The sequence below is a fragment of the Mus caroli genome, unplaced genomic scaffold (assembly GCF_978045245.1).
Source record: "Mus caroli unplaced genomic scaffold, Mus_caroli_1 scaffold_2, whole genome shotgun sequence".
In the NCBI taxonomy this organism is placed as follows: Eukaryota; Metazoa; Chordata; class Mammalia; order Rodentia; family Muridae; genus Mus; species Mus caroli.
In genome coordinates this window covers 96,064,263-96,084,189 of record NW_028227257.1, presented here as the reverse complement: position 1 = coordinate 96,084,189, position 19,927 = coordinate 96,064,263, and the positions used below count along the sequence as shown (strand labels likewise).

Below are 19,927 nucleotides of genomic sequence, written 5' to 3'. Positions count from 1 at the left end.
TATGTAATAAAAATATTAAAAATTTAAAAAAAAAGAAGAAGAAAGAAGGCCAACGTGTGGATACTTCATTCCTCCTTAGAATGAGGAACAAAATACCCATGGAGGGAGGGAGTTACAGAGACAAAGATTTGAGCTGAGTGGAAAGGAAAAACCATCCAGAGACTACCCCACCCAGGGATCCATCCCATAAACAGCCACCAAACCCAGGCACTATTGCATATGCCAGCAAGATTTTGCTGACAGGACCCTAATATAGCTGTCTCTTGTGAGGCTATGCCAGTACCTGGCAAATACAAAAGTGGATGCTCACAGTCATTTATTGGATGAAACACAGGGCCCCCAATGGAGGAGCTAGAGAAAGTACCCAAGGATCTGAAAGGGGTCTGCAACCCTATAGGAAGAACAACAATATGAACTAACCAGTACCCTCAGAGCTCGTGTCTCTACCTGCAAATGTAGCAGAAGATGGCCTAGTCGGCCATCATTGGGAGGAGAGACCCTTGGTCTTGAGAAGATCATATGCCCCAGTACAGGGGAATGCTAGGGCCAGGAAGTGGGAGTGGGTGGGTTGGGGATCAAAGGGGCGGCGGTAATAGGGGACTTTCAGGATAGCATTTGAAATGTAAATGAAGAAAATATCTAATAAAAAAGACTATGGGGGAGGAGGATCAACAAAACAATTTTTTATTTGAAAATTAAGCTTACCACTGTGTATGACAGTTAAATTTTTAATTTAAAAGTTGAAAGACATTAGATTGTCAAATATCATGTAACTGATAAAATATGTCTGGAGAAAATATTTCATACTATATATACTCAGTGTGTTTCAGGAACAGTAAGTATATGCTTAGTAAACTTAAATTTATTCTATTATGTAATAATATAATTTCAACTACAACAATGTTAACTTCAATTTGTGTTTGTATTAGCACTTGTTATTAGGCATCACATTAAGTGTTTGTTTTGTTTGGTTTGGTTGTTGTTTTTGTTTTAAAAGTAGTAGTTTTAAAATGCATTCAGCAGTATGTGACCTGCCTAGTTGGCTGTATTATATTAAACCTTTACCTTTAAATAGCTCAAAATACTATAAGGATATTTTTTGTTTTTGTATTTTTCCTAAATGTAAGCATTTTTCTCTTATGTAAGCATTATGCTATATTTAATTGTATATTAAATATTAACATTATTTTAATGTCATCCTATCTATTCTGAGTGTATAGTCTAATTGTATTTATATTTACTGTTTTGCTTAATTATTACCAGTACTCATATTTGATTGCTTTTTGTTTATTTGGTTGGTTGGCTGGTTGGTTTTTTTCGGTTTTTCAAGATGGGTTTTCTCTGTGTAACAACCCCGGCTATCCTGGAACTCTCTTTGTAGACCAGTCTGGCCTTGAACTCACAGAGATCCACTTGCCTATGGCTCCTGAGTGCTGGGATTACAGGTGTGTGCCATCACGCCTGGCTTTTCATTACCATTCTTAAACACAATATTTTGTATATTCACCTCAGTATTTATATTTTCTAAGGCATATGTAGTATTTTAAGTTCTCTTTGGAAGCTGGGCGATGGTGGTGCACGCCTTTAATCCCAGCACTTGGGAGGCAGAGAAAGGCGGATTTCTGAGTTCGAGGCCAGCCTGGTCTACAGAATGAGTTCCAGGACATAATTATCCAACTTGTTTAAGTTCTCTTTTGGATAATTATGTCATATCAGTGGTTCCATCATTTGTTAAATAAAGTCTTTGACACATTTAAGTTTTTATTTGTGTGAGGTTTTGACCATGTTTTCTTTTTTAAAAATCTTTATGTAGGCATTTTCGTTCGTGTTATTTCTCGTATTTAACACAAGACCACTGCTTGGAATATAGTGCATAAGGGAGGAAATTTTCCTAAAAATGTCCCTGTTTAAGAGGATCTTCCCTTCTCATGCCATATGAGACTTTATACATATTATCATTTTGGCACAGAAAACAGTCATGTCTTTTTAAATCAATTTATTAAATCCACTTACTAGTTTATTGAAGTCTCTAAAGAAAGGAATAAAGACATCGTCGTTTATTTTGCAAAGTATTTCTTTAATTGCTGCAAGAATTTTGTGAGGAATTCAATTGCTCCAGGGAGGATGCGTGAAAGTGAGTGATAACTTACAACTTTAATATTCTCATAAAACCTAAATAGAGATTTTATGTCGATAAAACATGAGTTCTTTTAAGTGAACTTGAGTATGTTTTACAGATAATGTTTCTATGAGCAAATAAAAATACAAAGGAAATTAAAATAGATTCACATTAAAATATCTAAACAGTAAGTGTAACACTGACTACTCCTAAACCCTACACAGTTTGTTATATTTGAACAAACACTAACCTCCAGGAAGGCTGATTTATCAACAAAAAAATACAAAGTCACTTCTAAAAGTGTCAGCCATGACTCTAACAAAGTATTAGAGAAAAATAATGGATGCAACTTTAAAAGCTAAAAACTCCCCAAGTTAATTTTTAGGCACCAGAGAAGTTTTCTTTCAAAATTTTTGGATTTTTTTCTACAAGCATTATTGAAATATTTTAATTGGCACTTCAGCTTTAGAGAAATCTAGCTTCGAAAATATTATTACAAAACTAATACTGACTAATCTTAGACTGCTATGGCTGAGAATGACACCACAGTAGATATTGGCAGTAAAGAAATCTCAGCTACACTCGGTATAGTAAAAGAAAACTTAAAATTACAATACCTTTTAAATATGTTCTCTGGTAATTCAGCATTCTGTACTACCATTTATTGTTAATACTTGACAGTTTGTTTGGAAGAATGCAGAATTACACGAACACTGTCAGCGAAGATATGAATAATAAATACCTAAAGTCTGGAAGTATTAAAAGGAAGGTTTGTATGGTTTAGGCAGTTGAAAGTTCAGAAAATTACAAATATGTCTGTCAGATCATGTAATACATCAGTGCTCGATAATTTGAATTGTTTTCCTTGACAGTTTCAAACAACTTTTTAATTTACTCTCTACTATAGCTTAAGACAATGAGTGAGGGCTGAGTCCCTCCTCTCATCCACTGTAAGCTGACAGACACACTTTTAAAAAACATGGATTCATGTAACTGTCCCCAAAGTGACTTTTACTAACTGAAGTCAATCTTGTTCTTCAGAAACTCCAAACCAAGCAATAGTAGAAAAACTAAATCCATTTAAAATGTCACTTTAACTCACAAGCAAAACTTTCTTCTGTCTTAATTTAGCTATTACTTAAATATCTGATACTTCATCCTCAATGAGTGGTAAGTTCAAGTCTTCCCGTGGCTTGTATTATCACCCACAGTAGTCTACTGAAATACTGAAACAGTGTTTATTATATAGAGAAAATTCCTCTGGGGTTCATAAAAAAATAATAACCTGGGATTTTTTTCAAAAGCATCTATCAGTAAAAATCAGTAAAGCTATAATTTAGTGAATTAAAGCCCACAAATGTAGCAGACTAGCTTTTCTTACAGTAGTTGTTCATAATTTCTGAATTTGAATGAGTTGTCATCAAATTGGAATATGTCATATTGGAAGCAGTATGTCAGCACACCAAATATATCGTGCTTGTAAAATTATGGCTTTACATTTTTAAATAAATATTTCATATCTTATCATTGATATTTCTGGGGTTTGTTTTTAGTTCTCAAACTTCTGATGCTGGTATCTGTTTGTCCTTAAAATATTTACCAAGTATAGAATTCATGATTCTATTTTACTATAAAATAAATCAGCCCAGACACAGTACCAGATACTAACTTGCATATAATATTGCATCATCTATCTGCTTTAAAAGTTACCTAGGTTGTGTTTTGAATTGAAACAATAAAATAAAATTACAGAGTACTTACAGTTTCATTTGTACAACCTCTCTCTCTCTCTCTCTCTCTCTCTCTCTCTCTCTCTCTCTCTCTCTCTCTCTCTCTCTGTCTTTCAGATTCCCAAGATAAAAAAGAAATCCTTCATTGATTCCCTTCATGTAAAATGGTTGATCACTTATCTACACAGTAGAAATGGAAAGGCCAAAGTTTCTATTTACAGATTCAGGAAAACTGATTTCCTCCTATTCCTGCAGAGAGAGAGAGAGAGAGAGAGAGAGAGAGAGAGAGAGAGAGAGAGAGAGAGAGAGAACGAGAGCTGACAAAGTGTTTGTAGCTTCTACCAATATGTCTCCCTAGTGATTCAGAGTGGATATACCACAGGATACAACAATATGTAGCAGCAACTAAAAAGCCCATGGGAATTCCGCTCAGTTGCTTTTCTTAGAGAAAGTAACATGAGACAACAGAGATAATGAACTCTTTGTCTAGTCTACAAGAGAAGTTATAAAGAGGGTTAAAGTGTTTCTGGACAAACCATTTGCTATCACCAAATGACAAAAGGATGAGGAGTTTTATAACAAAAACCAAACTTTCCTTTCATGTCTGTAAGACCTAGTGAGGTCTCCTCAGATGAGAAGAGCAGAGTTCTGGTCAGTGTGGGCGAGAGTGTGCACAGACTTCCATCTCGGAGGGCATGCAGTGCTGTGCAGGTTCCAGAGCATGTCAGCTCCTGGGAGTTGATTGTGCTTATTTTCGTTCAGAGTTGATTGTGCTTATTTTCTTTCCAATTCCACATTCAGTGATGTCAGGTTGGTAACTTGAAATCAGCTATGGTAGGAGTAGTTACTGGCCAACAATATAAATTGAGGCTTTTCTCCCCCATAGAGAGAGGGTTGTTAAACATTTATCCCTACAATCCCCATTTCATTTGAGGGCTTTCTTCATGGTATTCCAGAAATCCATTTGCTGGCTATCCAATCTTTTGGCTATAAAATCATAGGTTCAAGTGTGTGATTTTATGTATTTTCACATCACTAGATCATACATATTTTCTGATTTTAAGGCAACATTTTCAATATCCTGGATGCTTTTTCCATTTAAGTGTTCAGTGGGGCAGTCATGGCTGTACCCTTGCATGTCACTGATTGTTGACACTGTGTAGGATGCACTGCGGAGAGCATCAGAGTGGGAAAAGCCATTTCCAAATTGGATTTTATACTGGTTCCAATTTCTTCTCAGAATTGCTTGAACCTATTGATGAACAATAAACAGAAACAGCAAAAACAACCCATTAGTTGAGCTGAAAATATTCTATTTGGGGCATAGCAAAATGTTTGGCAGAAAAGCTTTTGTTCTTTAAAGGAAGAAGACCAAACTGGTCCTAGTCTATAATTTTAGTTACACATGAAACTGAAGGAGGAATACTGCAAGATCAACACCTGCCTGCATGCTAGTATTGAGTAAGCTCAGACCTGCCTAAGTATCTTACTTATATCTTGTGTAAAAATAAAAGGTAAAGGAGAGAGAGAGAGAGAGAGAGAGAGAGAGAGAGAGAGAGAGAGAGAGAGAGAATGAATATGAGAATTAGCTCCTTGGTAGGTTGTTCACTTAGTATTTATGATGCCCTAAATTCTCTTCCCTATGTTGTTCTCACGAGAGTTGGGCATATCCTATCTTTGAATCCATCTTTTAAATCTTTCTCTGGTTCATCACTTTGTCTACCCCTCAATTAGATGTTACTTTCAAACATGACTGCTTCCTTCTGTAAACTAATCTTACCTGTATTGTTTGGGATTAAAGGTGTTTGCTAAAGGCTTGTCTGCATTCCAGCCAGATCACAGAGACCCAGAAGGTCTTTGAATATGTGGTTTCTTGCCAGAGCAGTCATTTTGCTGGATTAAAATTTCTCTAGCCCATAGCTTTCTTTCTTAAAACAAATGTGAAGTTTAATGCCTTTTTTCCTGACTGAAATTAGAGATTATGATTAATTGTGTCAGATACACTGACTTTTATTTTGATTGAATTAGGACTCTAGAAAGACTTCCTTCATGCTGAGTCCTTAAACACAAATGAAAATAGTCAGCTCAGTCTTAGATGCCATCATCTTTATACTAACAGATCTGATAACTGTGTACAGCCTGAGTAGAGGCTGGCTAGCTTTAGGTCATAATATATTTACCCCATCCCTGTGGTGTAATATATGTTTGCCTAAATGTTTGTTGTTTGAATAGATTTTCCCAATCTGCCATCTAATATTTTGTGCCTGCCCCCAAAAGGAATCTAAGAATCAAAAAAAGATTCTAGCAATTCATATACTCTTAACATCCTCAGATATTAAGAGTATATAATTAACTTTCTGTTCAAAATATTTGTGTAAAGTCCATATTAAATATTTTATAAAATCTGTCTTGTTTCTTTTCTTGTGCCTTCTCCAAACATTCTGCAACCAATAATGATTTGTAGGAGACTACAGTTTTAGGGGTACTTTTAAGTCTCTTACATGCTACCACTTAAGATAAAAACAGTTTTCCTGTCTTATTTCATGTTTTAGTATTAATGGAAAAAGAATGTCAAAATGGAGTTTTCCATTTCTTAAATATAATTCAAAATTAATTAATAAAATATCTTTAATTTTTCAATAATTCAAACACTATATAAGTGAAATGCTAGAAACTCAGTTATATAATATGTTATTAAAAGTTCAGCAACTTTTGGACCATCTCTTTGTATTTGGTAACAAGAACTAATGTATATTCATAAAAGTACTAGGGAAATAAAAGATTTTTAGTATAATATATGTATTTATTTTGCACAAAATTACTATTTGATTCTCTTATGGTTTGATTAATTCTAAACCAAAAAATAAGGTATTTAAATTAAAGTAATATACTAATACTTATGTATATAATATCTCCATACATGTAAGCAAATGATAACTGCATTAGCTCTGTGGGGTCCCAGCAGGCCAATGGGTTTACATGGTATGTTTAAGTAAATATTCAGAGATCTTAACAAGAAATACTTTTGAACAATTATGTAACTCTTTTTGGTGGGAAGTGTTTTATTCTGATGTTCATACATATTGTTCTCATTTATTATAAATACTAGACTAGTTAGAAGCTGGAGCTATATTGCTTCAAGTTGAATGGGAGTGGATTGTATCTTCCCATAAAATATTCCAGACTCATGTTGAAAGATATCCATCTTGAGGCCCTTGGACTGATAGATAGTTCTAAAAGAAAAACTAACCAAATCCCAGAAATCAAAATAAATATGAACTGTTAGATGTTTGTCCTTGAAGAATCTACAATTATGATCACCAGCTTATTTCTTCTTAGTGAATAAATCATCAGAAAAATGATGAAAAGGCAATGTCCTGTAGTATGGGCTATTATTTACCAAATTTTTAAAAAATGAACCTAATTAAAGACCCACAGTCTTTGCAAACTTGTGTGATAAGAATACTTCATTTTTAACTTCTTTCTCTAATACAAGATCATGCTTATTTAACAGTGTTAAATTAGACATTCAAAACATTTCAATGGGAAAAATGAAAAATATAGGAATTATTAAAGATATGAATATATTCTCATTGATTTACGTAAGAGTTTTATGCAGGCAGCTAAATCCAAAGCTTAGCATTGTATATGCTCATTAGCACATGATAGGGTCAATAATAATATTCTTTAATCTAAATCAATTTTTAAGAGTATAACTATAAACTAAATATAAAGAAAATAGTTTTCTTTACAGAATATGAGTTAAGGCTTCTCAGCATTAATTGTTTAGTTGATAAAAAATACTTACAATGCTTTGTTGATACATATGTCCTTCTGATAACCATAGTCCCTTCTTTAGGTTACCATTGCATATTTTTATTTGAGTGGAATGGGGCTGAGAGGAACGTGGTCTGACCACTTGTGAACCTATAGTTAACTAGCAAGAAATGCTAAGAGAAAGATAGGCATTTGGTAAAATTCAACAGAGGGTCAAATGTAAGCACAGATATCAGGAAAAAGCAAGCCACTTGACCTAACATGAAGGGCAAGAAGGAAACTAAAACCAAGCAAATGACTTTAACAAAAACATGACATAGTTGGAACCCCACAAATTGAATCTGGCAGCTATTTCTTTGTGTTACAACAGTGGGAAAAACCAAGAGGCAAAGAGACAGAAAAGGAGGGACTACACCATTTCTTAAGATTTGGGCTGAGTCCTACTCAAACGGACGGTCTCCCGAGCAGAAGGAAAACGGAGAAGTATTAAAGATGTTGTGATGAACTGAGGATTTGGCAACAACTGAGTTCAAAGGTTTTCTTGTTATTAAAATTTTCCAATGCCAAAAATTTTCTCAATTTAAGGCATGGCAGAAGAACAAGGTACTTTGTCTCTTCTGTTTATACAGATAAAGGACAACAGACGTGGACAGCATGGACTTCAGTACTCCCTGGACACGGCTTCTGATGGAAAGTGCCAATTTAAAATTTAGCTTGCAGTGTGATTAATGTTCCCATTTCTACATGGCTTTTTCATTAAAACAATGAGCTATTTGATCAACACAGAAATGAATCTATGCTAGAGTGAGGATGTGGTGAAGTTGGGGCATGGTATGAAAACTTCGCATTCACCTTTTTAACAAAAGTATAAACACTTGCTTTTATTTCCCTTTTACAAGGCAAATACACTTTCTTTGGCTCCAAGTCTTTCCTAAAATATAAATGCTAGGAAGAAAGAAGCATCCTCAGAGTTTTGAAGGTCCTACCATGTTCGTTCCCCACCCCCTCCTATCCTAATTCACCTACTGCAACACCTGCTTTACTAGTGACTATAACTTAAATATTAAAAAAAAACACACTGATGGTATGTTTCTATAGATAAGGAGACATCTTTCATATTCCATGCATGCTCTTTGACACGTTTTCATGTCACTCATCAATATTTATTATAGCCAACATTAGCAACATATAAGATTGCCTAAGTCAGTGCATCTGTATGCATATGTAATAAAGGTTGTATGAGTTTGCCTGTCAAGACAAATGATTTATCTGTACCCTCTCATTTCATTCTCTGTCTACAAGTGCCATCAACTTGAGGAAAATAGTCACTCTCGTGTATAATGTAGAATCACAGAGATACCAATTAAGTTACAACTCAATAGTTTCATTTGACAGTACACTCTTCTATAACACTGTTACACAGTGTTATAGATAAATGTAATGTAGTAGCTATTGCTTCAATTACATATACTTTAATTTTTATGCTAAACAGTTTGTTTGCTTATTTCCAAAGAGAAAAAAAGTAGAATTTACTTAGACCAAGTAAAAGTAATTTGTAGTTTCTTATGAGACCTATATAATTTCCAGTAATTTATCTTATAGGAAATATCCACATAAATTATAATTATTATTTAATTATAATTAAATTCCTATAAGATAAATTACAGGCCCAGGTATTCTCTATCTGAGGTTTCCTGATGAGCTTCTCAGTTACACAGGGTCCATTTCTCACTGAGTTGCTGTCTAGATTTCTATGCTGTGCTCAATTGTGCTAGGACCCTCTAGATGAAAACTGGCCAAGTAGATCAGGAACAAATAAAAAACAAAGTCAATGATACTCAAACAACTGGGCAGTAACAATATCCATATGACTAGACAGATCCACCCAGTTAGATTACTGAAGCCTCTCAAATAGAAAGTCCTCAGACAGAAACCTAGAAATCTCCATTAACACATTTCCATGCTGCTTGTTACAGCATTCTTTTGTATCTATCATAAAACCTTTCAAAGGCGTATATAGTTGAGCCTATTGAAAAAGAGAACAGAGGAAACGAACAGATTCTGTTTCTTATGAAAGTACAAGTTCTATGAAGTTAAAGTTTGCCCAGCAGTGTTCCCAAGCAACATCCAGACTTCGTACCTTCTAATAGTAGGTCAAAGGGCTACCTGAATGGAAACCTCTCATTGGAATACATTGAAGTAAGACTAACTTTTCCCTACCACTCAACTCTAATATTACCCACATTTTTGAGATATTTGTACCTAAAATAATTTTATGTAATTTTTTTCTGTGATAAAATTGGTTGTTTGGGGGGAAGTATATAACTTCATCTCATTTTAAAAGGAAATTCTATTTTAAAAAAGTAGTAAAATCAATAAACATACCTCTCCATTAAAGAAGCAGAAAATAGTAGACACCAAAAGACCCTGTAAAAAAAATAAATTATGTGAGTAATAATATTCCTTATTATTTAAAAATGATTCCTTAATTTAGAATATTTTGATCATATTCTTCCCCTCTTCCAAGTTCTTCCGAATCAACTCTCTCCCCTTACCCATTCAACTTCAAGTCCTTTCTCAAAAGAAACAAACAAAAACCCAACACAACAACAATCCCCCAAAACAAGAAAACAAAATAAATCCATGCCCAAAAAGAAAAACAAAAACCACCAAACTGTAACCAAACAAAACCACACATGCACATGGGCACACACACTGTAGAGTCCATTATATATTGGTCTACTACTTCTGAACATGCTGCCTGTCCTGGAGTGGTTGATATACTGTCACGGCACTGGAGAAAACTCATTTTCTTTCTCCCAGCAAGGATCAGTTAACAGTTCAGTTGTTAACCTTTACCCTAGTAGTTAGATTTTCATTCATTCATTCGTTCATTCATTCATTTAAAATATAATAAGATAAAATAAAAATGATCACATCAAAGTTGGACAAGACAAACCAACAGAAAGAGAAGAACCCAAGACAAGGCACAAGAATCAAAAAGGCTTCATGTTTTGACACTCTTCAAGTAGTCAAGAGTGAAGCCAAACCTCCATGTAAATTCAGTATAAAACTTGTCAAGCTGCCCTCTTGAAGGCAGGCACGCCTTACCTGATAGTGCATCAGAATGTGCATGACATAGTCATACACCTCTTCGGCAACCTTTCCTTCAGGCCGCCATGGAAAAAGCACAAATTCAATGCCAAGTAGTGGTACCAAGATGAGAGTAGCTCTTACAGCTTTCATGTAGAGATTGGATTCTGCTTGGTGTGTAACTTTCAACTTGGTGATGAGAACACGTACAATATTTAATAGGAAAAAGAGATTTACCTGAAAAGAAAAGAAAATACCATCTAAAAGTCCATTTGTGTTTAGTATTAAGAAGCCTATGAGAGCCAAGCTGTGGTAGAACAAGCCTTTAAGCCCAGCACTCAGGAGGCAGAGGCAAGTGGATCTTTATGAGGTTGAGGCCAGTCTGATCTATTGAGTGAGTTCCAAGATGGTCAAGAAGTCACAGAGAAACCCTGTCTCAAAAGCATAGATAGATAGATAGATAGATAGATAGATAGATAGATAGATAGATAGATAGATAGATAGATAGATAGATGCATGAATGGATGCATGGATGATGCATGGATGGATTTTAAAAGAAAGAAACTTATATGGGAACTCCAGTTTTATAAACTTAGACTATTTCATATCCAAGAACTAAAGGTACATTTTTGTAAGACATTAATTAGTGAGTATAAAGTAATGCTGTTTCATTTATAGGTAAATAAAGTTTAGTGAAATTAACTTTTAGGAAAATAAAATTATGCTAAAATTATTGTAGAACATAGTCAGGAAATATTTTAGTCATTTTAAGCTCATATTCTATGTAATATTTAAGATTTGTCTATTATTCCGTTTCATGGTCATAAACACTTTTAGCAAAAAGGAATTATTCTTAAGAAGTGTTATTTTTTAAATATTAATTTTATGACTGTGTGTGTGTGTGTGTGTGCGTGTGCGTGTGTGTGTGTGTGTGTGTGTGTGTGTTTACCGATGAAAGTCAGAGGAAGATGTCAGATACATGAATACATGGAGCTGGAATTATAGGCAGTCAAGAGCTGCCTAACATGTAGGCTGGGAACTGAACTCTGGTCCTCTGGAAGAGTAGCAAGTGTTCTTAACTGCTAAGTGATTTCTTCAGCCTCAAAAAAAATGTTAATTTGTAAAGAGTCAGCTTTTCATCAGTGTCTATAGAATGTGCTCTCCAAGAGTGCATTTTGCCAAAATAACTATTTTTATATATTTGTTTTGTCTTCCTTTTTGTAATAATCTTAGTAAAATTTTTCTATATGACCATTTCTCATAGCAAGTACCGGAAATTCTACTGTAATTTCTCTTTATGCTTATGGATAAAGCATATGCAACTGAGCCAGCTGATACTCAAACTAAACTATACTAGAGAAATAATCTTTAGCTTCCCACAACAACTTCTATAAATAACTCTCTGTAATTACAATTTACTATTTATTTGTTGTGTCATAGCAACTTTCCCCAAGAGATAACATTGTCTTTGAAGGGATTCACAGAACTCTGAAAATGGAATTTGACTCAGCAATTAAGAATGTGTCTTATGAATGCATTAATTTCAATTCGTCTACACCCTACCATCCCTTTCATCCACTTTCTCTTTCTTCAAACTCTATTTCCTCTCCTTTTATATTGACTACTTTAAGATTTTTTTCCCTGTTCCTGTGATAATATACTCTGACAAAGTAATGTAAGAGTTTATTTTAGCACATAGCTCAAGGGATAGTCTATACAAAGAAGGCATCAAGGTAGCAGGAATCTGGAGCAGTTGGCCTCATTCTATATTCAGTCAGGAATCAGCAGCATGGAATGTATGCTAGTGCTCAGCTTACTCGCTCCATTTTAGACTGTCCAGGACAACCTGTCTATGAAATGGTCTTGTCCGTGATGAAAGTGTGTCTTCCCACATCGATTAAGGTAATTAACAAAAATCACCTACCAGCATGCCCAGAGGCCTTTTAGATGATTCTAGATGCTGGCAAGATGACACCTAACACTGACCAGTATCTTGACCTAAATGCAAACTAAATTTTACCCATTTCCTATTGGTAATTCTTCATTTCATCCAGAAATGTCATATTGGGCAAACTGTTGATTTCTTTCCTTTTTTCTGTGACCTTTGACTTCTATAATATCTGTTCTTTGTTGAATAACCTAATCATGAAATTTCATACAACAAATCTCTATACACTTTAATAAACTCAAATAATGAAAGTTCATCTCTCATCAAGGCAAAAAAATGAATAAATCACATATATTTATTTTTAACATGTGTTATGAAAACAAGTAAGCATAAAATTATTCCACTGCTAAGAGAATTCAATGTAACACAAGCTTTAAACACATAGAGCTAAGCAGACTCCTGATGAGAACACATTCGTGAGAAGAACACATTGACAGACATCGGAATGCAATGCAGACAGACATAGAGAAAGCCATTTGACAGGTGGGACATGAACAGTGACACAAGTCCGAGTGCCAGTTCTATTTCTGACCCTCTAAAGAGAGTTCCCTCTAACATATAGAAGGAACTTTAAAAAAAAAATTACTACCACTTCCTGGGCAAGTTGGATAATAACTTATTGTCCACTTATGAATGATCTTTTATCCATTTATAAGTTATAGATATAAATTATATTACAAAGTATTTAAACATCCAAGTATACAAAATAACACTAATTAATAAATGGTAGAAATGTGGCACTTTAGATCTATCTTCCATGGAAGAACAGTTAAATACAAAGCCATTCATTAAAGCTGTCATTCTGGCTTAAAACATGAAGCTAGAACTGAAGAGGAAGCTAATGTTTATGTAAGCTTCTCTCTATATATAGCTGGGGCAGGGTGAACTGGAATCCATGCTCTATGCAATTTCCCACATCAATATTATTTTAAGCAAAAGTAGAAGAACTTTAAATTTCAGATGAATCCCATTTGAATTTCCTCAGACTTAAAACAGACCTGGTTAACAGATTCCTGATTTTTTTTTTAACTTATGTGTTTGGCAATTTTGTGACATGACTACTCATTCACATCATTCCCTGACTCTCCCCTTCCCCCCCTGTAACTTCTCTCAGGTAAACCCCCATCCCCACACCCTCCCAAATTCATGGCCTCTTTTTATTTAATTATTGCTGTTATATGTATGCATATATTTAGGCACACATATAAATATCTAAATATGCCAGCTTAGTCCGTTTAGTGTTACCTGTGTGTGTGTGTGTGTGTGTGTGTGTGTGTGTGTGTGTGTGTGTGTGTGTGCGGCTGAGCACTTCGTTAGCCAATAATGGTTGATGCTCATGCCTGGGAAAGATGAAGAGTTACAGATAATTAATGCCTGCTGAGAAACGTCTCTTTACTATGATAGCCATGATGTTCAATAACTGGTAGATATCACAAGATATATTCATATCACCATAGTGCCCAGGGTCATAGAAGGGAGCAGAATGAGCTAGTACAAATGCTACAGGGACACTACTGGAAGACTTTTACACAAGAATGGCCAGTAATTCCTTACCTAAGCCCTCAAGTGACCTAAACTCTCCTAGCTCTCAAATTAAAGGCATCTTCTCTCAGCAGCACCTAAATGTGCTGTATTTGCACCAATGCCTACCAGGAGGGTGGGATGTGAAGGAGGAAGTGGGAAAGAATGGATTTTGCCAGCTGCAAAATACCACTCTTAGAGAGTGTAATTGCCTTAGGATCTCTCATGCTCTATGGAAAACATGCTAATTTGTATGAATTTATTGTTCATTGAAATAACAATGAAAGCACTAAATATGACTTTTGTTGCCAAGGGCAAGGACCCTCAATAGGCACAGTTCCAGTCTTATCCTTGGCCAGAAGCAGGGAGTGTTCTTAGATTCCTGGTTAAGAATACCAGAAAGGAGCTCTAGTTACTTAATTCTTTCTAAAAAGACCATCCCTGACTCCAGACTATAGATCATCCTGTGACCCTAAATCGAGTCCAGACACTAATTACTTCTGATGAACAGAACTGCTGCATGTCTAGATTTTCATTGTGAAAATGGGTTGTATTTATTCCTCAATTTCAGCCTATTTCATAAATGCTTTTAGGGACTCTTAATTTAGGAATATTGTAGTTTTGGAGGCCACTGAGGCTGGGAACTAGGGCTCTCTCAAGACTTATTAAGGAGAGCTATTTCCTCCAAGACAGGCGATCTCTCTCTATGTGTGTTTCTCTCTGTCTCTATCTCTTTCTGTCTCTATCTCTCTTTCTCTCTCTGTCTGTGTCTCTCTCTGTGTCTCTGTCTGTCTCTCTCTGTCTCTCTCTGTGTCTATCTCTTTGTCTCTCTCTCTCTGTCTCTGTCTCTCTGTCTCTCTGACTCTCTCTCTGTCTCTGTGTGTGTCTCTGTCTGTCTCTCTCTCTCTGTGTCTCTCTGTCACCCTCTCTCTGCATAGAGACATGACATAAGAGCTAGTCTATCTGAATCTGTCAGTCACCTGGACACACACTACCCCTTGAGAAAACGAATTCATCTTAACCCACGCTAAGGAAGTGGAAGGAATAATTATCCCGTGGATAAGATAATCTATTTACTCTTTCTAGACCCCTCCCCTCGTGTAGATGCTCCCAGAGCTTGCCTATGTAAGATGAAGAGAATGCCTGCTTTTCTGAGTTACTCAGAAGAATGTACATTTTCCTATTTGTGCTTTCTATTTCTTTTCCCAAAACAGCATGCTTTTCGTGATGCCCTAGGTTTTCTCCTGCTTCCTCTGTAGCTCCCACCCCTCTTCTGCTCTGTGGCTGCTTACCAATGTCATGGCCTGTCCTTCCTTCAGCCTCCAGCTGGGAAGATTTACAGCTTGTCTGCCCTACTGTTTTTCTCTTACACTGTAATAATATTGTCCTTGATTTTGTTTTTGGTTTTTTGTTTTAGTGTCTTCTCCTAATTTTGAGTTAGGAGACTAAGAACCCAAAAGAGGAATTACAGATTTTCTGATAACACAACCACATTCAAAGACAGTTGAATACACTCATATTGAATGGCCTGCTGTAATTACATAATACATGAGCGTTTCATTTTCAAAACAAAGTTGTCTCTTCATTGGCCTGTTACTCTTGCATAGGTGTGTTGTAGTTTCTTAATAGAACAATCCTGTGTTCTGCTCCTCCTGCAGAAGGGAGCACCCATGGTGTCACGACTCAGACTCTGACACTCTGATATTTACTGTATTTGGCTAGCAAGCGGAACTAAGAAGTCAGAGACAGGAAGAGAGAAAAGTCTGAGTATTTGTTTGTGCTTCTTCTTCCCTGCCTGGCTGTGGTTTGAGCACCAACTGTTTTCCATTTGCCAAAGCCAGCGGACTTGCTGCATTAGTCTTAGCATTTGTCTAATTCTGTTAGAACCATTTTGACCCCAGTTCATGTTCAGCTGCAAAAGCAGCTTCCCACCCAGGGTCCCTGATGCTTTGCAAATTGGCAATTTTCCTTTCCTGTGCCAATATAACACCTTCGCTGAACTTTATTCAATTAAGCAGTGCACCAACTCTGAATAAGAAAGTTGGAGAGGAGATTCAGGAAATAGGAGCAACGATGAGAAACTGAGAATTTTAGTTACATACCAACAAAGCAGCGCAAATCGGACCGTGGATAATGTAGAGGAGGTGAGTGTCTGAGCTGATCCAGCAACTGGGGGATAAAGTAAAGATATTTGAAAGACTTTCATTTCTCTTAGTTCTAAGATTAGTCACAAGTGGAAAGGGTCTTACTTGTCATTGTAATACAAGCTTCTGGCAATGGCGTGGATGCAGGCAGGAAGCAGGGGAAACCCTACAAATAAAGCAAAACCAAATGAATGGGCAATTTTCCTTATTGATGAAGATTTTCAAAGAAGTCATGAACATGAACTTCAGAGACACCTGAGTAGCAAAAACTAACTATGCCTATGCTTACTGTGTAATTGCATATGTATAGTCAAGAGGAAAGTGTGATAAACTACCAAGTTTGAATATCACATATCATTTTAAATCAGCAAGATTCCGGAGATTAACACATTCTATGCTGCTTAAGTCACAATCCTTAGCAGAATTTTTGTATTCATATAATTTCCATGGGATGAAATTGGTTAATATTTAATGTCAAATGTTAGGAAATATTGAGACTTATAATTATTTCTATGGTAAAAGACAGATTCATGGTAAACTATTTTCTGAAGAAAAAAAGAAAAAAAAATTGCTTGCTATACCAAGATTTCTGCATGTGTTGAGGCTTCTATATCAATTTTTTTTTTTTTTTTTTTTTTTTGGTTTTTTCGAGGCAGGGTTTCTCTGTGTAGCCTTGGCTGTCCTGGAACTCACTTTGTAGACCAGGCTGGCCTCAAACTCAGAAATCCGCCTGCTTCTGCCTCCCGAGTGCTGGGATTAAAGGCGTGCGCCACCACGCCCGGCTGTGTTGAGGCTTCTAAATCAGATCTTTAAAAAAAAAAACAAAAACAAAAAAAAAACGCTCAACACCACCATGAATAGTCAATCAAACACAGCCACAGAACATGTGTTTGATTGTTCTTTCTTTCTTTCCTTTTGGTTTACAAGACAGGGTTTCTCTGTATGGCCCTAGCTATCCTGGAACACACTCTGTAGATTCAGAGATCCCCACCTCTGCCTCCCAAGTGCTGGGATTAAAGGTGTGTACCACCACTGCCTGGCTTTTTAAAAAGATAGTTTATTTAATTTTATGTGCAGCTGATGTTTTGCTGGCATTCATGTCTGTGTGAGGGTGTTGGGTCCCTTGGAACTGGAGTTATAGACAGTTGGGAGTTGCCATTGTGAGTTGGCCACTGGGAATTGAACCCGGGTCCTCTGGAGGAGTAGCTAGTGCTCTTAGCCTCTGAGCCATCTCCTCTAGGCCCATATTCCTTCTTTATTTCGAGAACAGGTCCTCTGTACCGGAGACTGGTGTCACCCTCACTATGTAGCTAAGGATGGCCTTGAACTCCTGATTCTCCTGCCTCCATCTCCTAAGTGTTGGGACGGCAGGCATGCACCATGCCTGGTTTATGAGGTGCTGGGGGTAGAAGCCAGGACTATATGCATCTAAGTAAGCACTCTACCAACAGAGCTATATCACTATCCCAGATTTTGAAATTTTGAACAAGAGAATTCTTGGAAAGATGGTTCAGCAGTTAAGAGCACTGGCTCCTTTTCTGGAGGACCCAGGTTCAATTGCCAGCACCAGCATGGCAGTGCAAATCCTCTGTAACTGTAGTTAGAGGGGATTTGATGCCCTCTTCTGACCTGGCATACAGTCTTCTGACACTGTATGCATGTAGTACACTGTATACATAAATATAAATATTTAATCATATATGTATACAGTATGCCTGTATAGATTAAACAAAAATAAAACAAACAAACAAAACAACAATAACAAGGGAATTCCAAAGTCACTAGTCCAAGTGGAGATGCAGGATCTGGTGCCACAGACAGGACGGAGGTACCTTTCAAATTCCACAGTGCATGCAACATACTTATTTATTTGAAAGAAAGTCAGGCAATATAAAAAGACATTTTTGGAAAATATATAATAAATTGAGTTAAAAGGTTTTCTCAGAAGTAAAAATAGAAATGAAAAATTTATTCAGATAAAATGATATGTATTTTTTAATGTTCTAAACAATTTTGGGGCTCACGGATTAAGAGCACTTGCTGTTCTTATAACAGACATGAGTTTGGCTCCAAGCATCCACAGTTCCTCAGAGCTTCTGCTCCAGGCAATCCAACACCCTCTTCTGGCCTCTACAAGCACTGCATTCATGTGCATGTGCACATACACAAAAATAGAATAAAAATCTAAGAATACATATTAATGTATGTATATATTAAAAACAATAAAAACAACTTGTAGGAGGATCTGAACTTATAAAAAAGTGAAGTGAAGAAATATTTTATAGAGACAATCAGAATGCACTGACAATTTGGTACACGTATATGCATAGGTCTTTATCTCAATATCTACAGCTTCATCTGATAGATAATAAAGAAATAAAATTTCTGTTTTATCTCTGGAAGTTAGTTCTATTAAATTCATTTACCATGTGTCAAATTCACACACACCATTCCAATGACCCTAAGAAACACAGAGTGTGTTTTGTAGCTTGTTTTGTGAGTTACACAATGCCAAGAAAGTATGTGAAAGAAGTGGATCTTTTGCATACATTTATTCAATTATTGATACCCCAAATTTTGACCATAAAATGACAGTTTAAGAAGATCTCAACAGGGCTGGATATGACAACACACGTCTTCAATTCTAGTGCTCGGGAGGAAGACGTAGAAGAATCTCTGTGGTTTCAAAGCTTTCTGATCTACCTACATAGCAAGTTCTAAGCCAAAAGATCCTGTCTCACAAAAACAAAGATGAAAAAGAGAGCAAGAGAGAAAGAGTGAGAGGGGGAGGGGAGAGGGAGGGGGATCACAAAGGTTTTCTTGGTGGAACTTCAAAGCTATTTAGCGCCTTGTCTCCATTTCATACGTGAAAAGAGAGGACCTTCAGAAGAGTGAGTGCAGAAACCAGATCCTTAATCTGTAATTTTAATTCTCTTCTTCTAGTCACTATGCATTCAGCTAGAATGAGCTTGTCATTGAAATAGCAAAATATAAAAAAGATATCACATTGGCCTTCTTGGACATCAATGGGAGGAGAGGCCCTTGGTCCTGAGAAGGCTCAGTGCCCCAGTGTAGGGGAATGCCAGGACAGGGAAGCTGGAGTGGGTGGGTTGGTGAGCAGAGGGAAAGGGGATGGAATGGAGGTTTTTCAGAGGGGAAACCAGGAAAGGGTATAATATGAAATGTAAATAAAGAAAATATCTAATAAAAAAGCTATCATATTATTAATCAAAAAGAGACTAGAGAAACCATGAGCTTGTGACCCTTCGCATATTTCAATTTATAGCAACGAGGAAAGAATGATTAGTAGTAAGTCACGTGGCCTAAAAGCTAAAAAGCCGTCTTAATCAGATAAATAAGCAGGTAATGACAGTGGCACCTACCCCAGCCAAGAAAATAATACCACATCAAGTGCTGCTTCTCCGCAAACACAGCCACCACGATGAGTGTGTGCAGGTAAACACCTTCACAGAGCATCCAGAAGTAGTTACAGCCCATCAGGTAGAGATGGATGAACTGAGACACTTTGCAGCTGACCTGTGAGGACAGAAACAGTGGTTCCTGAGTTTACGAAATCTACTGGTGAAGCAAGTCG

The 19,927-nt window shown here is 36.3% G+C and overlaps 1 protein-coding gene across 2 annotated transcripts in view; it reads right to left on the bottom strand.

Moving 5' to 3' along the window:
* Positions 1–726: 726 nt before the first annotated feature.
* Positions 727–19,927, bottom strand: part of Calcrl (calcitonin receptor like receptor) — a 101,699-nt gene continuing 82,498 nt past the window's right edge. For both annotated transcript variants that reach the window (XM_029470779.2, XM_029470780.2), the window contains 6 exons: positions 19,716–19,869; positions 16,438–16,498; positions 16,291–16,357; positions 10,738–10,956; positions 10,012–10,053; positions 727–5,101 (listed from right to left, as the gene is read on the bottom strand). In XM_029470779.2, coding sequence (XP_029326639.1) covers positions 4,877–5,101; positions 10,012–10,053; positions 10,738–10,956; positions 16,291–16,357; positions 16,438–16,498; positions 19,716–19,869 — 768 coding nt within the window. In that variant the 3' untranslated portion in view covers positions 727–4,876. The remainder of the gene's footprint in view (positions 5,102–10,011; positions 10,054–10,737; positions 10,957–16,290; positions 16,358–16,437; positions 16,499–19,715; positions 19,870–19,927) is intronic.